This window comes from Stegodyphus dumicola, chromosome 10 (genome assembly GCF_044657685.1).
Source record: "Stegodyphus dumicola isolate Sdum_Otavi_A_Nest chromosome 10, ASM4465768v1".
In the NCBI taxonomy this organism is placed as follows: Eukaryota; Metazoa; Arthropoda; class Arachnida; order Araneae; family Eresidae; genus Stegodyphus; species Stegodyphus dumicola.
This window is the reverse complement of record NC_140777.1, coordinates 171,776,587-171,800,413: the sequence shown is the minus strand read 5'-3', so window position 1 is coordinate 171,800,413 and position 23,827 is coordinate 171,776,587. Positions and strand designations below refer to the sequence as shown.

General features: G+C 34.3%; 2 protein-coding genes across 2 annotated transcripts in view; one reads left to right on the top strand and one right to left on the bottom strand.

The window, feature by feature from the left end:
- The window catches only part of LOC118202489 (uncharacterized), a 100,260-nt gene that overhangs the window by 57,424 nt on the left and 19,009 nt on the right, over window positions 1-23,827 (top strand). The gene's annotated exons all lie outside the window — the stretch shown is intronic.
- Window positions 1,433-23,827, bottom strand: part of LOC118186662 (uncharacterized) — a 241,765-nt gene continuing 219,370 nt past the window's right edge. The window contains exons 11-12 of the mRNA XM_035356785.2: window positions 22,326-22,457; window positions 1,433-9,983 (exon numbers count right to left, since the gene is read on the bottom strand). Coding sequence (XP_035212676.2) covers window positions 9,024-9,983; window positions 22,326-22,457 — 1,092 coding nt within the window. The 3' untranslated portion in view covers window positions 1,433-9,023. The remainder of the gene's footprint in view (window positions 9,984-22,325; window positions 22,458-23,827) is intronic.

Here is a 23,827-nt window from a genome sequence, read left to right as displayed (position 1 = left end):
TGTCGTTCAGCACATCAGAGTTGCCATCTCTCTCTGTGTTGCATTGTCAAGGGAAGCCAAAGTAATGGTCGTTGTGCTGATAGTCCACGCTGCTGCAAATGTCGATGCACCATACGAGCGGATACTGGGCGTGCTGCAAACGCCCATTTCCTGACTAATGGTCCGTGATGTGGTTGTACGGTTTTGCAGGGCTGACCTCACAATATGTCTGTCCTCTTGGACGTTAGTCATGGGAGGGCATTGAGATCCTGCATGCTGTTCAGTATGACCCTCAGCATCCATTGATTCCATATTCGAATGATAGTGATTGGATGTCAACCAGTGCAACAGGCAATATCAGAAAACAATAATCCACACTCGAGATAGGCAACGATCCTGCCTCTATCGAATTCTGACACTTGCTGGTAAACATTTCTTATTATTGTTCGAAGCATAACACGATACTCTGAGCAAACTCCGACCTTGCAAAGTGCTTTCCGAATAAGAAATCCACTACAAACTTTTTCTTTTATGCAGTGTCTCAAATGTCGTTTCTCCCTCCTGTGTCGTCTAAATGCTCTAAAATACTAATCATTTGCAAATCCTAACCTTTTCTTCCTTTCATGTGATTTTGACATTCATCAGATCATTCCTTCAGTTTGCAGTTGCAGTTTGAATGGCCAGCAGTGTATTAACACATGAAAAGACATTTAGAATTATTACTTATATTTACGTTACAACATTTTATATTCTGTATTCAGAGCTATTTTCATATATTTTAGATAGTAACTGATAATTTTTTAAGGAAAAAACATGTATATTTATTTGGTTTATTTACTCTTATACTTCACACATATTTTTTTGTAAGCAGAAAGTAGTGGTTAACCAGTTTTAATTGACAATAATTTCAGTTAATGAATTACCATTAATTGAACAAGTAAGTAAATTCAAATCTCTCGTCACCATCTGGCTTTGAAATAAGCATTTACTTGCCTAGGAATCTAGGAAAGATATGTTGGAAGCGATGATTATTTATTCATAAGTCATACTAAGAATAAATATTTCTCATTATTAAAAATTAGGATAAATTTTTAATCGACTCACAAGTTTTCTCGCAGCACAATGAAACTGTTACCAAGTCAAATTAAATTAGAGAATGTAAATTATTTTATTTTTATTTCTTTGCAACTTTGACGAGGAAATACTCTTTCATCAATCGGAATAAAATAATGTAGCATAACTTTTTAGATTATTAAAATAGTAGTTTGTGATGTAGCACTAAAATTCTTTTTATGTGGATTAAAATTGAATAATTAATTAAATTTAGTGGCTTAGTTAAATTTAGTGAATGAACATGATATTTTTTAAGTATTCAAACTTGTTTTTTTTTTTTAATAAACACATTTGTATTAATTTTCTGTTTTTAAAGTCGATTCTTAAGGATGGTTACAAATTTTCATTTTCTTTCTTTATTTTACAAATTCACTTTCGTAAGTCGTCGAGTACAGAAATTACAAGTACACAAGTTAGTTATAATACAAAGTACATTTTATAAGTACATTTTTACAAGATCTCGAAAGAAAAATATTTTATATTTCCAGTTTAATATAATGCCATTAGACAAAGTATACTAATTTATGTACAACAGTTAGCCAACAGATGGCAGCACCAACACCAGAAATGTAAATCGGGAATGTTAAAAAGTGGTCTGCATATTGCAAATAAACAGCAAATAATAATCGAAATTATTAATCTAAAAATTATTGTGTACCAAAGCAAAAATTGAAAAAAGGGAGATTCCCTGTATTTACAGCTGTAATAAGACCATATTTACAGCTGTAATAAAACCATAATCATTTTCATTGCTGAAATAGGACATATAATTTTAACAAATTTCATAGATTACATATCATAAATTTTCAAATTTTAAATACATTGGCAAGTCTATTATTGGATGTTCACAGAAGTAACAAAGTACAACCTTTCTGCATATGAGAAATGTTTCAACAATATATGAATTTAAATGTCAATGAATTATTTATAATTGATTGTTTCCTTTTGGCAATCCAGTTTCACAACATATATTCCTAAAATAAATTTTAATTGAAACTTAATTCTATTACGTATAATTTCAGGTATGATTTTATAATCCAAAACTTTGAGCACTATGTTCTGTACTCATGATTCTAGGGTCTTCATTATATAATGAAAGATAATTTTTCGAATTTTTATTACAGATTGCGCTGATTTAATAATTTCGCGACATCGGTCTAAAATTAGTAGTTTAAAACGTGTTAGTACTGGCTCATTCATTTAATAGCTTAGAATAGAATAATTCAATAACTTTATTTAATAGAGTATATATATTTGACTAAGACTGTATCATCTCTTGCTTTGTTTACATTGTTCTGATATGCATAACTATGGAGATTAATGATTCTGTGCTAAATTACATTGAAAGTATACTTAAAAAGTATTGCGAAGCTGCACTTGCAAAATTGCAATCTATGAGTCTAATTAATAGCTTCTCGTATGAGAGAAGAATGAAAAGAAATTTTTTCTTATGTGAATATCAGTGAAATCATTTTACAGTTTAATATTCCTAAGTAATTGCAAAATGCAAGCACTTGCCAATTGAACACTAGTTAAGAACGTCAGAAGTATTTCAATTAAAGCTATTATAATTAAAAATGTCAGAAATAAAAAATATCAGCCAATACTGAATCATCATGCTTTCGGAACTTGTTAGTAGTTTATTTTCTAAAAAATAAATGGAAATTCTAGAACTGTTTGCATTAAACTTTGGCTAAATAATTTTAAAAACTTTTTTCATTATCAATTGCAATTTAAACTAAACTTTTCTGTTAAGCTTAATGAACGTATTTAAATCATTATTACACATTTAATCATAAAAGATTTTGAAAAGTATTGAAAATTTCTTTAGTAATTATTATTTATTACTAGCTTTGATAGATACTGAGCATAAACAGAAGCAAAGAAGACATAAATACATCAGAGTTTCGATTCTACGAAACTCTGATGTATTTATGTCTTCTTTGCTTAGTTTCGATTCTACGTTTGTAAAAAAATGTTTTTAAAAGTAGTTCATCAATGGGAATAGTAATCAATAAACATAAACTTCTCCGACATAGTTTCTCTTACTTTTATTTTAATCATATAGCAATAATATTACTCTTCAATTTGTAATAATTTTTTTTTTTTTTAAATTTGTCTGTTGGGAAAAGTGATAAGTATTTTATTTTGGCCCCTTACGATTAGTTACTCGTACATTGCTGGCATTAAAAATATTTCGGTGGAAAACGCTTCATTTTGTATTTTTTTGGGGGGGTCGCTCTGTAAACATTTATGTTTAACGTAACTAAATTTACAATAATGATAATTATAAAATGATTTCACACATTATTACCATAAATGAATTTTTCTAAATTCGGTTTGGATATTTTGAAGCTTTATTTTATTGTATTTATAAGATCAGAACGTTTGCCGTCAATAAAGCAAATGAATAATTGTGGTTATGAAATAAAAGTGAGCATTAATATTTATAATTCAATATTACTATTGTATCTGATTCACTGAATGTTTCGTATAAAAGTAGTTTTAAGCCACGAAATTATCTTCAAATTGTTAAAATTTCAGATTCATCATATTTTAGCTTAAAGCATTTTGATACGCTCTACTAAGAACAAAAACAGTTTATATTATCTTACTACTATCTTATTTATTTTTTATTACATTATGTACTCCTGTTTCTTAGTATTTTATTTAGTATGCTATCTTACTACCACCTTATATTGAAAAACATTTTCAATTCAGAACTCCTTAATCTGAAGAATTGTTGCCAGTTGACAAACAACTGATAAATTCCTTCCGCACGAACAGATCTTTAAGAAAAGATTTTACGAGTTCAGTATGCGCAGTTGATTTTTCCGTCAGCAGTTCTTTTTCACATACTTTACACTGGAGTAAATGGAGTAAGGACGAAAATATTAATAATTCAAAAAAGGAGATACATTTAGCAACATCTATGGGTTCTTTAAATATATACATTAAAGTTAACGGCTACTGGCAATTATTGCAAGATAAAACATACTGTCTAACCCATACGGTCCAAAAAGCTTAAAATTCTTGTTCCTTATGATTTATGTTTAACTTACAGCGCAGCTGATATGTTCCCCCCATAAAGAACTGTGATTTCAACTGAGCTATATTTAATATTAATTAATTTTCATTTCAAGAACTCAAATTATAAAGTTCTGAATATAAAATCAAAACAAACCAACTAAAAATTTGGAAAAAAAAAAAAAAAAAAAAAGAGAGAGAGAGAGAGAGAATAAGAAAAAAACAATTATGTGAAAGTTTTTTTTTTTTTTTTTTTCTTTTTTTTTTTTTAAATCTGAAGCTTTTAACTGAATCTATTTTTCTGAAATCAATTTTATATACCCAGAAAACATATTTTACATACTGGAGGGGGATATAGAATCTAACTTAGCTATAAAGAAAATACAGAGTCAATGTATTTCAAAGTTACTGATCAATAGTAGACATAGTTTAAAGGATTTAAGTGTTCTGATTAATTATCAGGAATGATGGATTAAAGTGTTATGAATGATAGATGACGGATATAAGTGTTCTGATTAATTATCAGGAATTTAGTTACATTATACGGCATTTTTGAATTGATATTTACAATTACCTTTTTTTTTTTCAGTTATATTTGTCGAGTCTTACAGATTCTTTCAGGTTCCATTTTTAAAAATTCTATAAAGTTTTAGTACATACATTCTAGATACAAAATAAGCTATATAATTTACAAAAAATATGACAGTACTAGTACTTATATTATAGTAAATATTACTAGTACTTCTTGCTTCCTACTACATTTCAGCATTTAAATAGCATAAAATTACCTATCAAGACTTGCATTAGTTCGCAAATGTGTTAAACTTCCTAGCTAAAACTTATTTGAAAAGTAATTATTATCCCGAGCAGTCTAAACATAACATCGCGTATTCATGTTCCTGCTTCTCAAGATTGCTGGTTAAATATTCCTTTATTATGGAATTTTTATGCATAAAGTCATCTATTCTATAAACGCGCAATTTTATAAGCTTATTTTCTTTCGGATGACTTGCGGCTATACATGACCAAGACTGTTTCATCATCATCCTACTTAAAATGCTAAGTAGCAAAGAAGAAGCGGGGAGGGAACTGAATGAATTACTTCTTACTATTCTTTTGTGTTTTTTCATTCACTAGGACCGAAGAGGAAACATACATGCCAGGTAAATTCCTCTTCAATCAATGCCGTGCCGTAATTTTTGTGAAGTTCCCTTTTATTTATTTATTTATGTACTTATTTTTTTCTCTGTGTGCCTACGGTTGGCTGTTTTCAGTTCCTCTTTCCAGTGGAATGCAGTTTGAGGAGTTGGCTACCCCTGAGGCTTTTTCTGCCGCAGCCAAGCGTCCGAAGATTGTAGTTAATAATTATATTCGATATGCGTGTGTTGTTATTGTAGTTGCTTGTTTCTCTTCGGATTCTGCTCTTCTCCCTGCTCTATCTCTCGTGATGCGTTTCGAGAACGATTTTTCTCTTCCTCAGGCTGGTGCAAGAGGATTTGAGGATTGGTTCTGTAAGCGAGTTCTGCTCCGACTTCCCTTTAACTCTCCAGAACCTGTTACGCTTTTAGCAGTTGATATATCTTGCAACGAAACAAACACAATGTGCCAAAAATGAAAATTTAAAATTTTGTTTAATAAAAATTGATTAAGATAAAGTACGTATATTCTCGTATATTCCGTAAGATAAAGATATTCTCTGTAAGATATTCCGACATTATTGGTGTATAATTTATTTCAGAAATTCAAGTTCTTAATTTTTTATTAAATATTCTTTTAATAATTATGTTTTACAAATAAAAGCAGGGGTATTGAAATGCAGTTTAGATTTTAGGCTATTCTGCAATCTTGGTTTTCTAACGAGAGTGGTACTTTTTCCGATATGTAATGTAGGCTCTATTCGAAAGACTTAAAACTCCTAGAATCATCATTAACAGTAAATTATTAATTAATAAGCAGAGGATTGTTTTGTAAATTTATTATTTATTAAAATGCTTATGAATAATTATTTAGGAATAAGTGACTATTTAATTTAAGATATTAAGGAACTAAAGTAAATTAATTACTTTGATATAGTTGTAGAAAATTCCTTTTGGGACTATTCAGTTTTATCGACAGCTATTAGATTTTGAGGATGTTTTTAATAATTTATATACTAGTAAATGTTTAATGCTCTGCAAATATTAAGATTAATTACTGCAGTATATAGCTACTTCAAGGATCGACCTTCGTGAAAAATATTACATTTTTTTTGCGATATTTGCAAATTATACCTATAAAACCACAATTGAATATTGGATGTATGTTTCAGCATTCCTAACTAAACATTTTAAAAATTTAAAAATTTTAATACTTCATAGCAGTTAGATTAAGTGATGTTTCTCAGAAGTCATTGTTCCAATTGTAGCTAAATAGAATCTTCAAGCTTTTAAGTTTTAGTATATGTTTTCTGTGTAGAACCAAATAATGATGAATAATCATTGCAATATTTCCCATCCCCATGTTATATTATTAAAAATACGTCTTTCAGGTCTAGATTGATCATTAAATAGTCCTTCTCTTCGCACTTCTTTTATATTTTACATTTTAGCGCGGATTTTGAATGACCATCATTGAGTAGAGTCATCAATGGACAGAGACAGCTTCAATTTAAAATTTAAAAAACTGATATAACTACTTTAAAATTTGCTCTTTTTAATGCATCCTATATCTGACTACAATTATGAACAGAAAATTTGAACTTTGTCGACAAATTCAGAAATCGAGCAGAATGTAAAATGTAGAAATTTAGAAATCTAGCATTAGCAAGCTCATATTTACAGATTATCTACAATTAATGTTTGAAATTGTTATTTATGCGTTGTAGACTAATTTTATAAATTATCTCTCCATTTACCTCTATGTCAGTTTTATATAAAATGTGACAAAAATAAGTCATATTATGAATACTAATTTAATCACAATTACTTTTTTAAAAAAAGAATAGTAGTTCTTTCGATGCAAGAAAGCAAATAAAATACAATCTAAGATTATTTTCATATAATTTCTGTGTAAAATGAATATTCTGGACTAAATATTCATCCAAAGCTATTTCCGCACATTTGGTCCCAAAATTTAAGGAAACATTAAGTAATTAAAATTTTTTGTACATTCGTCATGTCTTATAAATGCAGAAATACACATTTTACGAACAGCGTAAAGCTAAGATCAGTAACTAAGCTTAATTATGTATGATTTTATTCCAGTTAAATTATAACTTTAATCTACTTTCTATATTTTAAGGGAAAAATCTTTGTTAAATTAAAAAACGACAGATATATTTTTGGGACATTAGATATATGCAGTATTAAAGATAGGTTGAATCTGTGGTCTACTGGTGTAATGCCTAAAGTATGATCGCTAATATTTTTATAGATTATAAATCTCTTTAAAACGAACAACGAGGTGTTAATGTTAATAATGAACGAGTATTTTTATATAAAGCAATAATTTTTTCGAACTTGAAAAAATTTTAGAACTTGTTGGGAAAAACGCTGGAAAGTGAATAAATCCTTCCACGAATTTTTCTAGTATGGTCACACGTGAGTTGCAAAGCGGGAAATTTGATAGTTGTTTATTTTTTGCCAGTTTCTGCTACATAATTTTAGAGTTCATTTCATATCTTTATAACCAGACATTTCTTATTCATCGTCTAAACAGGCTCCATGACACTGTTTCGTCATTACTTACCGTAGTTAAGTATCCTTATTTCTATCTTAAAACATCACATGAAAACGATTTATATATTGCTAGCATCCATCAATTACTTGACGGATTGACCTCCTACGCACTCAACCAAAGCCTATGTTTAGTTTCTATACAGACAATGGAAACAGCTGTTAGCAATGCGGATGCGATTTTCTATGAGGAGAATTCTTTCAGCAATGAGTCAAATTACGATCTTTATGGATTGCTGAAATTTTTGTTTCTGACGCGTAACACAAACTAAAATAGTTTGCCTTAGCTCATAATTCGCTTACTGTTTTAAGAATCTTTACTGCGGACAGGACATGCGAAAATAACGAATGAGTATTCTTAAGACAAGGCAGAAGATGGGAAAATAGCACATGTCTCAGGAATACTATTATTTGCAATACAAATTATCGAAGGGCCACCCGTATCTTAATGATGTTTTAGAACTAAAATCCTTCCCGTACTTTGCATGTTTCAAGTGATTACTGTTACGCTATGCCGCAGTTGCAAGTAGCAAGAAAAAATATTTTATTCATAGAGGCATTTGACATGTATGTACAATAAAAGCTCTATAGCTCTGTTAATTTAAGAAGATTGTATAAAAGTTGATATTGGCAAAATAAGCACCTTTAAAAAATGCATTAAATAAAGCTCAAACTTTCCATGTATTAAGAATGGACGGTTATATATGCAAATCAGTTCTAAAAGTTTATAAATCGAATAATATCGATAAAAAACAACAGTACATCATTACATACTTATCCGCGCACACACATATTGCTACTAGTCGCATTTTACCTTTTGATGGGAGCTTTGTTACAAGATAACATAATGTATAAAAATATTTTTTCCGCTGTGGATATTTATAAACAAAAACAAACTCATATTTATAAATGAAGTAATCATTCTGCACAAAGAAAAGAGGAAAATAATTTTCCCTGTTTTGCTCACCACGAAAATCACAAGCTAAGTTGAACATCGTATTCTAAACTAGATAACATTACAAAATATCGTTTATCTCGAATCATCATGGCGATAACGCTACTAAAATTTGAATGTATTCACTAATCACTTTTATCGGACTAGTTACGTCTAAATTTGAATTCAAAATTAGCTATTGGAGTATAGCTGATCCCTGAAGATAGAAAAATACAACTTTTCGATCACAAATCTGTTCACTGATTTTCAATTGATTTTGGTGGCTGTACTAAGTTTGGGGGTGGCGTGTTCGGTTCCGCCGCCAGGCTCAGAAGGCTCTCGACGTCATTGGGACCCGGTATTATGAGTGTCTTTGCGAAGCCTGCCACATTATTTGGAGCTTTGACTGCAATATTATTGGCAACCACCGGGGATAATGTCACGGTTAAGGAGGACGTAGAATTACTCTCCGTTGAAGAAGTATTCTCAACAGTTGTATTCTCCTGAGCGGTATAATGTTCTGAGGAGTCGGAATCGATTCCATTTAGCAGCTTTTCAGGATTGGTATCCAAATCTGGGGTTGATATCTCCTTGTTCGTAAAGATTGGTCTATACAATGATTGGACGGATATTTTTTCGAGGGTAGATTTGCTTGTATCTTCTGTTGCTGAGGATATCGTAGTCTTTGACGTTCTCAAATTCTGGTCAAGGCCTGGATGAGTGCTAGCTGGAGGGGGGCTCGGCAATTTTTCATAATGTGTGAGGTCCGGCTTGATGACAGGTATGCTAATAGTGACAGGCGAGAATACAGGGATAGATGTACTGCTGGTACGAGCGGAATGCTTGTTGGATTTCTCTTCATCGTTTTGAGGAGCTGCACTTGCTAAGTAGGGAACATCATCCAACGAATCGTCATCTTCGAGGAAGTTTTTGACTTCAGTCGTCTTTTGCGCTGGTGTCGAAGTTAGCTGAGCTTCAGAATCAGGTGCATCCTGTGACATGTTTTCACTGCTAGATGAATCAAAATCTATGTCAACTGTGAGCAATTTTTTCACTTTATTAGTGGTAGAGGCACTTAATTCTGTCATGTCAGAAATCGCTTTGTTTACGGATGATTCGGTTTCGAAGCCATTTTTCATATCAGAATCTTGTTCAATACCACCATTAGGCTTAGTATCTCCATTTGTTAAACCAACGAAAACTTTATCCAGACCATCCTGAAAAATTAATAAAATTTTAAAATGACAATTTATTCAAGGATTTGAAATCTCTAATTTTTAAACTTAAATAATTTAATAAAAATTTTTAAAATTTTAACTAAAAACTTTTTCATATCCAAAAATTGTTATCGTTATAATGTATGACAGAGACTATATATTCTAGCCTATTTAACTGCAATTAATAATTTAAAATATAGGCCTAGCATGTATTGTTCTGTTTTATTAGATAACGCGTACAAACCCAAAATACTTATCAGTACTACAGCTATTGTAAAATAATGTCGAAGTGTTAAATTTTCAAATCATCTGAATTTGGGGAAAAAAATGTGCATATACTTGACTATTTTTTCATATTAAGTTTAAATATTGTTTAACATTATTTAAATAAATAATATTTAAAATCATAGCATGTAGTTGTAACAACGTTTTAACGTTTGTTTTATTTTAAAAAGATATTGCGTGAAGTAAAATGTTTTGTTACTTTCAAGTGATTTTTGGTCAAATCAATCAAAAAGAAAAATTTCGGTCAGTTCTTCACGTGAGTAGATTTAATATCGGGTTTTAAGGAAATTTTCCCACCACAACAAATATCGTCTCCGCAAACAGTTCACATTAGCGTGTTTAATCATATTTTGTTAAACGACTTTTGGCATTTGAAAGAAACAGACTTGCTTTAGACCATTGTGTCGTGAAATTTGTAATAAAATATCGTCATCATTGAGTACAAGGAGTCTGAAATGAAACTATCACGCTGCCAGATTAGAACTATCGTTTACTTCCAGTTCTGTTGCAAAAAGTCAGCTACAGAAGGTCACCAAATCATGTATACAGCTTTACTAATGTCGTATCATATGACACTACAAAGATTTGGTACCGAAAGTTCGAAAACAAGGACTATGACATTCAAGAAACAGAGCCCTCTGGCCGGCCTACTGATGTTGAAGAGGCCCGCCTGCGAGAACTTGTGAAGAAGATCAGTATGCAACCACTCGAGAGCTTGCTAAGGAGCTAGATGTTAGTGCCATGTCCATTAGTCGCGCTATGCATGGCATAAACTTGACGTACAAGTTCAATCGCTGGGTGCCGCATGAGCTGACTCAAGCAGATAAGCACAGACGTGTTCGGGCCTGCACTAATCTGCTCGAATACCAACGTAAGGACAAAATTCTGGACCGGATCGACATTTGTGATGAAAGGTGGATTTACTTCAACGTCACAGCACGAAAAGGCGGTGGTCTGCGCCCGGTGAGCCCGCAGGTAACGTCGCAAAGCGCAATTTGACTAACAAAAAGATCATGCTTTGCATCTGGTAGACTGCCGTGGTATTATCCTCAAAGAGTATCTGGTAAAAGCCTCGACAGTAAGGTGTACAGCGAGATGCTAGTCCGTGTTGACGCTGTTATCAAGGAAAAACTAGAACTGAGTTCCGGCGCAAAAAGGTAATGTTCCATCCAGATAATGCAAGACCACATGAGTCTGCATTCACCGGCTGGACTCTGTACGGACTCGAATGGGATCTTTCGCCACACCCACCATATAGCCCCGGTAGCATATTTCACAAGTGCACATATGTGTAGCCACCGAGGAAGTGGTTTCTAAGATGGACCAATGGGCATCCAGTAATATTTCTGTCATGTCACATGACCTTTCGCGTGCTTAAAGATTTAAGCAAGATGGTTGAAAATATTCTGCCTCGTAATTTTATCTGTACAAAACAATTAAAGCATCGTCGATTTCTTCTGAAACTTTTCATTGCAAAGTTAGATCAAATGTAAGCAATTATAAAAATTTCACAACCTGGTTAAAAGCATTTGAAATAAATACAAACAAATGTTTGATAACTCATAAAAATATCCATGTGAAATAAGTGGTAATAATAAGTGGTTACTTAATAAGTGGTAAATAAAATAAAGAAAAAAATATGTGATAAACATCTGAGCCCAAAATGCTATCTTTACATAAAACTATGATGCATATGAGAAAAATATTGTTGCGTGCGTACGGGTTCGTTATGAAATGAATGCACAAGTCCGATGAAAAATGAACAAAAATTTATTATTATCACAACAAAAATGCTTAAATTTTCTCAAATTATCATGCAGTATTACAATATCTCACAGTGGTAATCTTTTAACTACTCAAATATCCAATAGAACGTAATTCAAAACAGCTAAAGAACGCTAATCCGCTACAATCAACAAGAGCAGTTTTCTAAACAACAACAAACTAAGCAAGCAACTAACTACAAACTGAGATGTTTTCCTCCTTTTATAAGATTTTAAAATCACGCGCTAGAATTTTCCAGTACTTTCTCGAAATCAAAAAGAGATATTTATTTATTTAATGCACGCGCTCTTGTATTTTCAATTTTCCGATTTTGCTTTCTTTTAATATTCGTCACGCGCTGCACTGCGCGAGAAATAAAATCATTTAATTTTTAATTGAACTAACATTAGCTTTTTAAATACCAAATTCGTAACATTGCCCCATTTCCAAGGACTGCACGTCCCGGGCAGTACAATCCCTGGACAGGAAGCTAAACTTACAACTGTGGCATAAATGCATTAATAAGCATTACATTACAATAATAAACAACATGAACAATAAATGCAATAAATTAAACAAATCAAATGCTATCAAATACAAATCAAATACTAAATGCAAATCAAGTACTAAATACAAATCTAATCAAACACACATTTAAAAACAAAATGGACCATGGTCTTATACTATTTACAATCATTTACATTATGTACTATGGCCATAGTAATAAGCTAACCTGTCGTAAGAGTTCGAAGACTCACGGATCCGAACCACGACGTCATTCGTGTTCAGCACTGTATATGGACCATCCGAAGGTGACTGTAATTTAGGACTCAGTCCTTTTCGTTGAATTGGGTTCCACAACCACACCTTGTCTCCTTTGTTGGATCTCTGTCTAGTAGCTCTTGTGTCGCATCTGGTCTTCATTTTCTCCGTCGCCAAGTTGACTCGCTTTCGTGCAGAACGGTGCATCCCCTCAAACCGGGCCTGGGCATCTTGGATGTGTTTCCTCAGGCGATGAAGGCGCATCCGTAGGGCGACTAAACAGGCGGTCACAAGGCAGACGAAGGTCTCGACCGAAGAGCTTCTGGGATGGAGAATAGCTGGTAGTCTTGAGTTTCTTTTCGACCCTGGTATGATTTCGGCAGCTTCCCGAGCTCGATCTTTCAGACAAGGCGTCGACATTTCCAGGCGAGGATCCCTTTTGAGGATGGATAGTCATGCCATCAGATGCTGAAAGCAGCTTATTGTTTTTGAAATCTAAGGAAAAATTGTATTTCCTTAAAAAGTCCAATCCGAGTATGCATGGATCTGTAATATCCGCCACATATGCCGTGTGATGGTAGGCGGCACTTCCAAACGTGATGTTTACGTTTAACTTCCCAGTTATGTCGATCTTGTCACCAGACGCAGTCTGAAGGGTAACACAGGATGGCGTCCAAATAAGTTTATCTTTAAACTGTTCAGCTAAATCTTTCCTAATGATGGTAACATTAGCTCCTGTGTCAATGATCATATTGCAAGGAACTCCATCGATATTCCCATTGATGGACAGTCCGTTATTGTTGCCACTCACTATAGAGATCTTAAGCGCTTTAAAACAGGGTTTTTCATTATCTGGCAATCTCCGTTCCTTGATATGGTCATTAATTTGTTTCCTGCGTCGTTGCTCAGAAATTGTTTTAATTTTCATACCCTGGGGTGTTCTGCAATTCTTTCGTACGTGGCCTTTAGCTCCACAGTTCCAGCACTTTGGTTTCTTGTCAGTCCTTTTCCTTCCCGTGGCATTTAATTGTCTGTTTAAATCGTATGCCTTATTTTCCGTGCTCTGGGGAGTTCTGCAGTTCCTTCGTAGCTGGCCTTCAACACCGCAATTCCAGCACTTTAGGGTCGGTTTTGTTTCACCACTATTCCGTCTTAAAGCATTCACTGGTCTTGTCAACTCATCCGTTTCATTATCCGTGCCTTGGGGTGTTCTGCAATGCCGTCGTAGGTGACCTTCAGAACCACATCTCCAACATCTTACAGCCACTTTGTTCTCACTGCTACTCCGTATCAAAGCATCGACTTGTCTCGATAAATCATCTAAACGAGCCATCAATTGGTCCCCTGGGTCGTGGACTCGCACAGCTCTGACTGTATAGCGATCCCTAAGAGTTGCTTGCTGGGCTGCCTCCAATTTCACGGCGTACAACAGAGCGCTTTTTACATCCTTTACATCTGCCATTCGCAGTGCTTTCTGTATTTCAGGGTCCCGAATGCCATCGATGAAATATTGCAGCGACAGGAGCGACAGGACGATTCCCTCGTTTCTCTCGGGCACTCCGTAAAGGCGAGGTGGGACAGCCTTTCAACATCCGTGGCGAGCTCCTGAAGTGTTTCGGTGGGCTTCTGCTGACGGGATTTTAGTTGAAGCCTGCTGTAGTCTTTTAAACACTTCTCTCTAAAGCGCAGCTCCAATGCGCCGGATAGAGCTTCAAAGTCTAGTCTCTGGTTTTCGGGAAGAGTCTGCAGGATATCCGCTGCGTCTGCTCTCAAAGAAGCGGCAAGATGACAGGCCTTAGCTTGAGAATCCCATCCATTCGCATCCGCAACTATAGAAAATTGGGTCTTATACACTTTCCAGGATGTCTTCCCATCATATGTGGATAGCTTTAGAGATGGACGAGCAGGCATCGGTAAGAATTTAAAATCATCACTCCTGCTCCCTGCCGTCGCTAAGAATTTCTTTAAAGTATCCATTTCTTTGGCAACTGCAGAAACTCTCTCATCAATCTGTTGTTCGATTTGCTCTTGGACGGTAGAAACTCTTTCTTCAATTTGCTGCTCCACTGCAGAAACTCTTTCCTGAATTTTTCCAACTTTGCCTTCAACTGTGTCTATTCTGCCTTCCATAGCCTCGAATTTAGTTTCTATTATGCAGGTAATTTCTCATTTCATTTCGTCTTGACCTGCTTCAATCTTTTCTTGTACAGCTTTTATGTCTTCTTTAAAAGTTACTTGACCAGCTTCCAACTTTTCGTGAACGGATTCCTGTCCCGATTTCATTTCTGCTTTAACGGATCTAATCTCTGCTTTAACAGAGTCTTTCATATCTTCTTTAAATGATGCTTGGCCAGCTTCCATCTTTTCTTGGAATGCAGCAAAAGCACTAATGAGCTGTCTCAATTGTTCTTCCATCGCTCTTGTTATTGGCATTCAAACCCCACTCCTGACACCAAAAATTGTTGCGTGCGTACGGGTTCGTTATGAAATGAATGCACAAGTCCGATGAAAAATGAACAAAAATTTATTATTATCACAACAAAAATGCTTAAATTTTCTCAAATTATCATGCAGTATTACAATATCTCACAGTAGTTATCTTTTAACTACTCAAATATCCAATAGAACGTAATTCAAAACAGCTAAAGAACGCTAATCCGCTACAATCAACAAGAGCAGTTTTCTAAACAACAACAAACTAAGCAAGCAACTAACTACAAACTGAGATGTTTTCCTCCTTTTATAAGATTTTAAAATCACGCGCTAGAATTTTCCAGTACTTTCTCGAAATCAAAAAGAGATATTTATTTATTTAATGCACGCGCTCTTGTATTTTCAATTTTCCGGCTTTGCTTTCTTTTAATATTCGTCACGCGCTGCACTGCGCGAGAAATAAAACCATTTAATTTATAATTGAACTAACATTAGCTTTTTAAATACCAAATTCGTAACAATATTTATACCAATTACATATGTAAATAGAAGTCAAGACTTTTTATTGCAGTTTATATGAAAAAGATGTTCTAATAACCAATGCAGAATTTTATTCAAAGTGAACTTTACTAATTTGGATTCGTATACATTTTAGTGTGTTAAATTTCACATTTAATAACTGCTCACTCTTACATGTACTATCTACACAAGAAATACTCATCAAACTGAATGAATTTATATTCACAACGAATATATTCAATTTATTCACATATTAACTTTTACTGTTAAAAATGGATATAATCAGATCATACAAAATATATATTCTGAATCTTACACTTTAAAATTCAAAAGAGTGCAAGCACTGAAATAAGAAAACACTAGATTCATTGTAACACTTCCAGTCCAAAAAATTATACAATTCTCTTAAATCCACAGGCTAATTGTAGCTTGAGTAATTTTCTCGATGTAAAGAGCGATAATAAGCCGTGAACATCAATCCAAATATTAATGTGTAATAAAAATCGCGAAGAAATGTTAGCGATTGCGTGATAAAAATCGTGAAAGTGAAATGTCAGCGATTAATTAAACTCGTAAAACGAAAGCACTACGAGATTTTCTGCTATTACGCCACACATTTATGACTGGGAAAGAAATACAAATTAAAACGTAAACAACATACGCTCACAGGCTCGAAGATTTAGCCTCACAAGAGCAATAGAAGCTCATTGGTCAGTTTTCGAAACCCCTCCCTCAGTGGCTACGCTGATGTGCACTTGTGAAATATGCGCCTCGGTATCGCTCCTTTAGATTTCTACCTTTTTCACACCTGAAGGATCTTGCTGGTGCTGTCTTCCATTCTGCACAGGACGTCCGAACGTTAATCTGTTTTGGGACTTGCGGCCACCAAGTTTCTGGGCCGAAGGCTTTGAAAAACCACCTAAATCTTTGCAGAAAATCATAGATTTGGGTGGTGATTAAAGGTACTGCTTTCATGTTATTTTTCTAAATTTATTAAGAATGTTTTTTGGCGGGAAACTTTCGTTACAACCAAATAAGTTTATAAGTCTTTATTTTATATCTTCCATTAAATACAGTTTTTTTTTAAATTTATTTTCTATTTAATAATTTTACACGAAATTCTCATAACAAATTATGTGGAATTTTCATATAAATGATCGATTTTTCACATGTTCTAAAATGGCAATTTTTTCAGCATTGCCCAAATATTATCGATCATTAATCGGCAATATATAACATTGCCGATCTCAGATTTCAATTTTCATGAAAAATTTTGTGAATTTGAAGTCGGTGAATGCAAAGATTGTATAATTCTTTTTTCATTTTGCAATAAGCATATTCGTTGTTTTACTAAATATGTCCAACTTAGTGTAAAATGTTCTAAGTAAATTCTAGCCAACTTTTTTTTTTTTTTTTTTTTTTTTTTTTTTTGTAGTGTCCTTTAACTTATATGGCTTAGTAACTGTCGAAGCTCAATTATTCTTGTCTTCGCATTATCTGATAACATAAATGCACGCAGCTTAATCAGAAACATTGATACACTAATGTTATAAGGCATGTTCTCTCTTCTATCCGCGTGCCTTCAATGCAAAGCGAAGCAAGTGCAACGCGTAATCAGGAGGTAAAGGAGTTCGAATCTCGACGAGAGCATTGAACATTTTTCATGTCTCCTGCACCGACAAACCTAACGAATCTACAGTATTATTGCCATTATTTCACTCAAAAAATGCAAGTGCTGCCAAGATCTGTTTTAAATTAGCATAAAATAGTAAAGAAAAACACAATGTATTCACATTTTGAGAAGGTATTTATTTGTAAAGAGATTTTTGTACCCTAGTTAAAGGTGGAAACATGCCTCTGGTAAGCTTGTTTATTAACAGGAAAAGTGTATTTTATGCTGCGAAATGCTACAACCGAATTTGATGTTGGTATTAGCAAGACAATAACAAGCTAGGAAGAAAACAAACTAGTACGGTAACCCTCAATTAGAATTTAATATTTTGCTAGTATTTTACTAATAAACCGTGGTTTAATCATGCCGAATGACATTTTACTTTTACGTGATATTACGATTTCGAACAGTGTGCTATTTTACCAAGCTAAATATAGACTACTCATTCATCGTGCTGCTAAAACATAAATCGAATCATTTCAATTAAAACTGGATGGCAATAAACAGTTAAAATCTGCGCTAACACTCAAGAGTTTTTTTGTTTGCTTAATTTAAAATGAATGCAAGTGTTTCCTATGCAGTGTTTAGAGAAAGACAGAATTCTTTTTGCTGCTCAACAGCTGTGTTTCCTATGCAGTGTTTGAGAAAGACAAAATTCTTTTTGCTTCTCAACTGACAATATCTTAATAATGAAGTTTTTACTGGGAACTTTTAATAGATCCCATCCATATGCATCCTGCCACTACGAACAGAGCAGCTGAAGAGCAATGAAATATGAAAAAATAACACACTGCCATAAAGATTTGTTTTTGATAATCACCATAATGAAACGGTGAAGGTAATGGTATGATGGTACGGTAAAACCATCGAAACTAGTCCTGTGAAAATTTGCAAATGCACTCTATGAAAAAAAAAAAAAAAAAAATTACGCACCAAGAAGGAAACACCAGATTCCTTTGAAATATCGTATGCATAAATGTTTGGACCGCGATCAGCGGATCGGAACTGCTCATCCAGCAGATGTATCTAAGGAGCTGCTGTTTTTGAACTGTTGTTAAAAATTTCTGTTGCATTGCGATTCAGGATACCTTTCAACGATTAAAAAACGCGTCGCCGTAGGATTCGAGCTCATTACGAGCAACTGTCAGAGTTTGAAAGAGGGCGTATCATTGGCTTGAAAGAGGCAGGTTGGACATATCGGAGAAGTACTCGTCATATGAGTCGAAGCAATGCGGCGATTAGAAGATGCTGGCAAGTATGGGTGGACAATGGCAGATTTCAACTTCATTATGGTACACGAGTGTCCACCATGACCATTCACAGGCGGCTGATAGAGCGAAATCTACGCTCGTACCGAACGTTACGCCACCTGCCACTTACGCCTGCATACTGTTGAGCCAGATTATAGTGGTGCTTGGCTCGATCAGATTGGAATGATGTTGACTGGGGAAGTATAGTCTTTAGCGACGAATCCCGCTTCCAATGGTGTCGTGACGATCATCGAAGATGTGTCTTGAGACGCCCAGAACAGTGTGCCGATCCCGTTTTCACTATTGCACGCCACACAGGCCCTCAACCAGGAGTTATGGTATGGTGTGCTATTTCCCTTGATAGCGGACCCCTTTGGTCGTCATTAGAGGCACATTTACAGCACAGCGGTACGTCGACGACATTCTGAGACCTGTTTTGTTACCGTTCCTTTTTCAGTACCCTGGCCTTATTTTTCAGCAAGATAATGCCAAACCATATACGACACGTATTGCTAGGAACTGTCTTACAGCTTGTCAAACACTTCCATAGCCAGCCAGACCGCCAAATCTCTCTCCCATCCAGCATGTCTAGGATATGATGGGAAGCGACTGCACCTACCAGAGAATGCTGATGCCCTAGCCCGAAAATTGGAGAATTTTGGCAAGAAATACCACAGGAGACCATCCGGGAGCTTTATCAGTCTATGCCACGCCGTGTGGCAGCTTGCATCTAGGCTAAAAGTGGGTTAACAACTTATAGAGCTCGTTACTTTGTAACTATGTAACTTCGAAATAAATCATTCAGTTGTTCTGAAATTTTAATCATTTTCTATTCTGCACATAATCTTCCTATCCGCAAATTTTTGTCTCCATCGGAACTCCTTCGTGGGGGCGTCGATTTTTTTGTTATAGAATGTATAACGCGGATTTTTGTAGTTTGACTTCTAAATTAATATTTGTTTGGCGTGTTATTCTATATTAATTACCTTTTTCCTGCTTAACATCATTTTTATTTAGCCATTTTTCTTAGTCATATCATTTTTACTTAGCCATATTTAATGACATCGTGTGATCAAATATATATTGACAAGGGAAATGATATAGCGTCATTAAAATGTCTTAGGAACAATGTACAACAGTATTAGCCAGATCCATTTTATTGCCTCAAGTTGATCGCCGTTTCGGAAGCTCTACATATACCTTACCGGCGTTGTTGCCTTATAAGTTATTTTCTCTTCTTCTCGCATGCCTTCGTGGTGTAATTGGAAGCATACTCGACACGTATTCGAGAGGACCAGGGTTCGAGTCCTGGCGAAGGCATTGCACATTTTTCCATGTCTTCAGCTTAAAAAAAAAAAAGAAAAGTAAAAAACAATCTAATGACTCTACAAGTGGCGTCCGAACTAAAACGTAGTGGACTATAATTTGTCACCAGCAGGATTTGGTGACTATGTTCCCTAATTCCCAGTCGCCCTTTAAAAGGGGGAGTAGATGAGGTACTTTCTCTCTTCTTTCCCCATGCCTTCGTGGTGTAACTGGAAGCATATTCGGGAAGTCCGGAGTTCGAATCACGGGGAGGGCACTGCACCTTTTTCATGTTTCCAGCAACAAAAAATGTAATGTCTCTATAGCCTCACTGCTAATGCAAGTCCTTTTGAGAAGTTATTTTATTAATTAAGTTATTTATTTTAGATATTTCCTGTTTTAAGCATCCGTTTTCCCCACTTTTCTACAGTCGACAAGTGCCGAACTAAAATCATATATCTTCAGTAGTATGGTTTCACAATCATTCTGACGGTAGATTGTATCATGAGCGATTTGCAAACACAACCACCTAATTTGTATGCTAATACAACTTTCTGCTGCACTCTCAGCGCCATTTTAGGTACAAGTTTTAACATAAGACTTATTTCAAATGAAAACGAATTAAGTTTCAAATTTAATGCACCATTTACCACTTCTTTTACAATACATAGATACACATTACATTTACTTCAAACATAAGGTTTAAACCTTCAAACATGTAGTTATATTTCAGACTCAATCCTTCCAATACTACTTTTTAAAAGTATACCACTTTCATCTTCGAACGGTAATGTAGATTTGAACGCAAATCGCAAGATATACACCGCACGGGAAGACAAAATCCGAACAGCAAGAAATTATTATTGTAGAGTAATGAAATTTCGGCACTATATTCATCTAGGTAACATATTTAATTGATTAAATTTTCAAGATCGCAGGTTCATGCAAGTGCCAGAAGAGCCATTTCAAATGTGAAATGCTGATATATTAGTAACCGGTGTGACCGCCAGAATTTTGAAGGCAAGCATGCAAACCTGCATGCACTGTGTCATGCAGGTGTTGGATGTCAGTTTGTGAGATGGAGTTCCATACCTGTTCCATCAATACAGAGATGGTTAATGCTGGTTGTGGATGAGAAAAAAACTGGTATGCCATTTTAAAAAAAAGTTCCACTTTATGTCAAAATACCTAAGTTGGAACAACTCTCTATATAAATATAATATATAAACCTACGTCGCGCTTTCGAAACATGTAAAACGCTAGTCAAATTTCGTCAATCAGCCCAGTAGAACGAGAGGTATAGAACTGTCCCTTTTTATATGTGTAGATTGTACATGTGGATTTACAAACTTTATATTTAACTATTATTTCGCTCAACAGTATTCACCGGTTATTAAAACGTAAATACTGGCTATATAAAATAAGACTTGTTATTTTCTCACAAAATTTTCCTTTCCAATGCTTCTTTTATTATCATATATGAACAAAACAGTACCTATGAGCCAAAAATGTATCGCCGTAAGGAAAGCGGATAATCAGAAAATATTATTCACCTTATTGTTAATGACATAAAGCACAGAATTTAAAATCTGCAATTCAAAGAAAGTGTATCTGTTTTGCTACTTTTTCTTCTGCATTAAACATCCATGAAAAATTTCCAATTATCATGCTGCAATATCTTTATTATATGCGGCTTAAGTGTCTGTTTGTTGCCGATAGTTTATTGGTTGCTTGTGTAATTATACTAGCCAATGGGGTGAAGTTGCCATGGCATTCAAATAGTCTATATTCACTGATACCATACATGCAGTAATCATTGTTTTAATTAAATTATCATGGTATTTAAGAACATTTAAGTATTTTTAATTCATACAATTGTTGCTTATTATGCATTTAACTATATTTACATATGAATTACATAGAAACTTGCAAACGTTGAGAAAATTAAAGGAGACGAAACCAACTAACGAGTTGTGCGTAGTATATCTCATCAGGTAGGTTTACCCAAACTCCTATGCTAAATATCCTTTCGCGTAAAGAGTTTAAAATTTTGCCCGATTTTATTCCGACATTATATTTTAAACTGAATTTTCAGTTGAATGCAAATTGAACGTGTCGGAGGAACGTGAACATTTGCTTTCATTAGCAATCATCTGTTTTTGAAATGGTTTACAACTGAGCGTGTCGGGGGGAACGTAAAAATTTGTTTGCATTAGCAATCATCTGTTTATTGAAATGGTTTACAACTGAACGAAAATCATTTTAATTACAATTTATAATATCTAGAACAGCGGTCATTTCATATGACCGCCGGGCTTTCTAGTAGCATATAATGAAAACACTCATACTTACATCCCATCTTTTCAGACCGTTTCCATCAGTATCATTCAAGTCACTTTCATGATCTTCATCGTAATCGTCTTCAAAAGTCGGTGCTCGAAGTATCTTCTTTTGTTTTATCAAATTTTCTCCTGGCATGGTTTGCTGTTGCAGAAAAAAAAAAAAAAAAAAAAAAAAAAAAAAACGAAATAAAATCAGAAATATTATTTTTCATGCAGTTTCATGCAGTTTTAAGTTGCGAAATGAGACATGAGATAAAAAAATAATTCTTTTATGACTTACGCGCATGTAAATTACAGTCGAACCTCGTATAAAGTTTGATTTGCTTTGGCAGCGTAAACCGGTATCAAGCTTCTAAGAGATGTTAAGCGAGTTATCACTGTGTTTGGTCAGAATTACAAAGTCTTACGAATGTTCTAAAGCAAGCCTTTTTATTAAATCACAGCTTAGAACATAAATGCACGATTCGTGCTTACAAACGTCGCCAGCCACTCGTGGCGAGATAAACTTAAAGAAATATTAAATTCGGATTTAAATTAAATAAGCTAATAGTCCAAGACTGCACAATTCAAACTGGCTCAAAACTTCTTACCGGCCTAACAATTTAAATATCGGCGACTATAATGCAAAGCCGAATAATAATAATACAATCTTATTTGAGCTAGCTAACTTAGCAATATATGGCCTTAAGAAGGCGGGTTATTATTTTATTGCACATTTTACATTTGTAAGTAGGAAAATGTTATTAAAATTAATATTTGTAAGCATTTAGAACAACCTTTTGGCTCTAGTGTAGAATTGGGCTCCCCTTCGATTAGCGACAAATTTTGTTCAATTTTGGCGACGAAACTCCATTTCTGGTTACCATGAGAGTTTTAACTTTGTTTTAGCTTCCTGATTTTTTTTTTTTTTTTTTTTTTTTTAGTGAAAATAGATGTTAAATGGACAAAGTTAAGGCAAAGTTTGTGCAATTCTCTGATATTTTTTGAAGTGAAAATAGATCGATGTGTGCAATTCTTTGACTTCTTACTTTGGTTTTGTGTCGCGGCCATCTTGAAATTGTGCCTCCCTGGCGCCGATCTTGGCGTCAAAAAAGAATCACCAAAAAAACAAGGGGCACCCAATTTTAAACTTTCACCCAACCTTTTACCGCAAATAAAATAATAACATTTCCCTGGAAGTTGTCTCTTCTAACAAACTGACAGGGAAGTCTTACGGTTGTGTCGCCCAGAAGACAGTGGTTAGTGACTCTGACTACCGTTCCGAAGGGCCCGGAATCGAATCTCGGAGGAGGCATAGATGTATATTGTCTTCCCCTTCACAGGACGTAACGGAGGTCCACCTATCAAGCGCCTCCATAATAAAGTGACCATTGCTTCTACCCTTAATAGTGGCTAATGCCTACAAGGGCAAGTGCCCGCCATTGAAAAAAAAAAAAAAAATACGGTTGTGTGTGTGTGTGTGTATATATATATATGTAATAAAATGATTTGGAGTAAGCTGGAACAGACTGA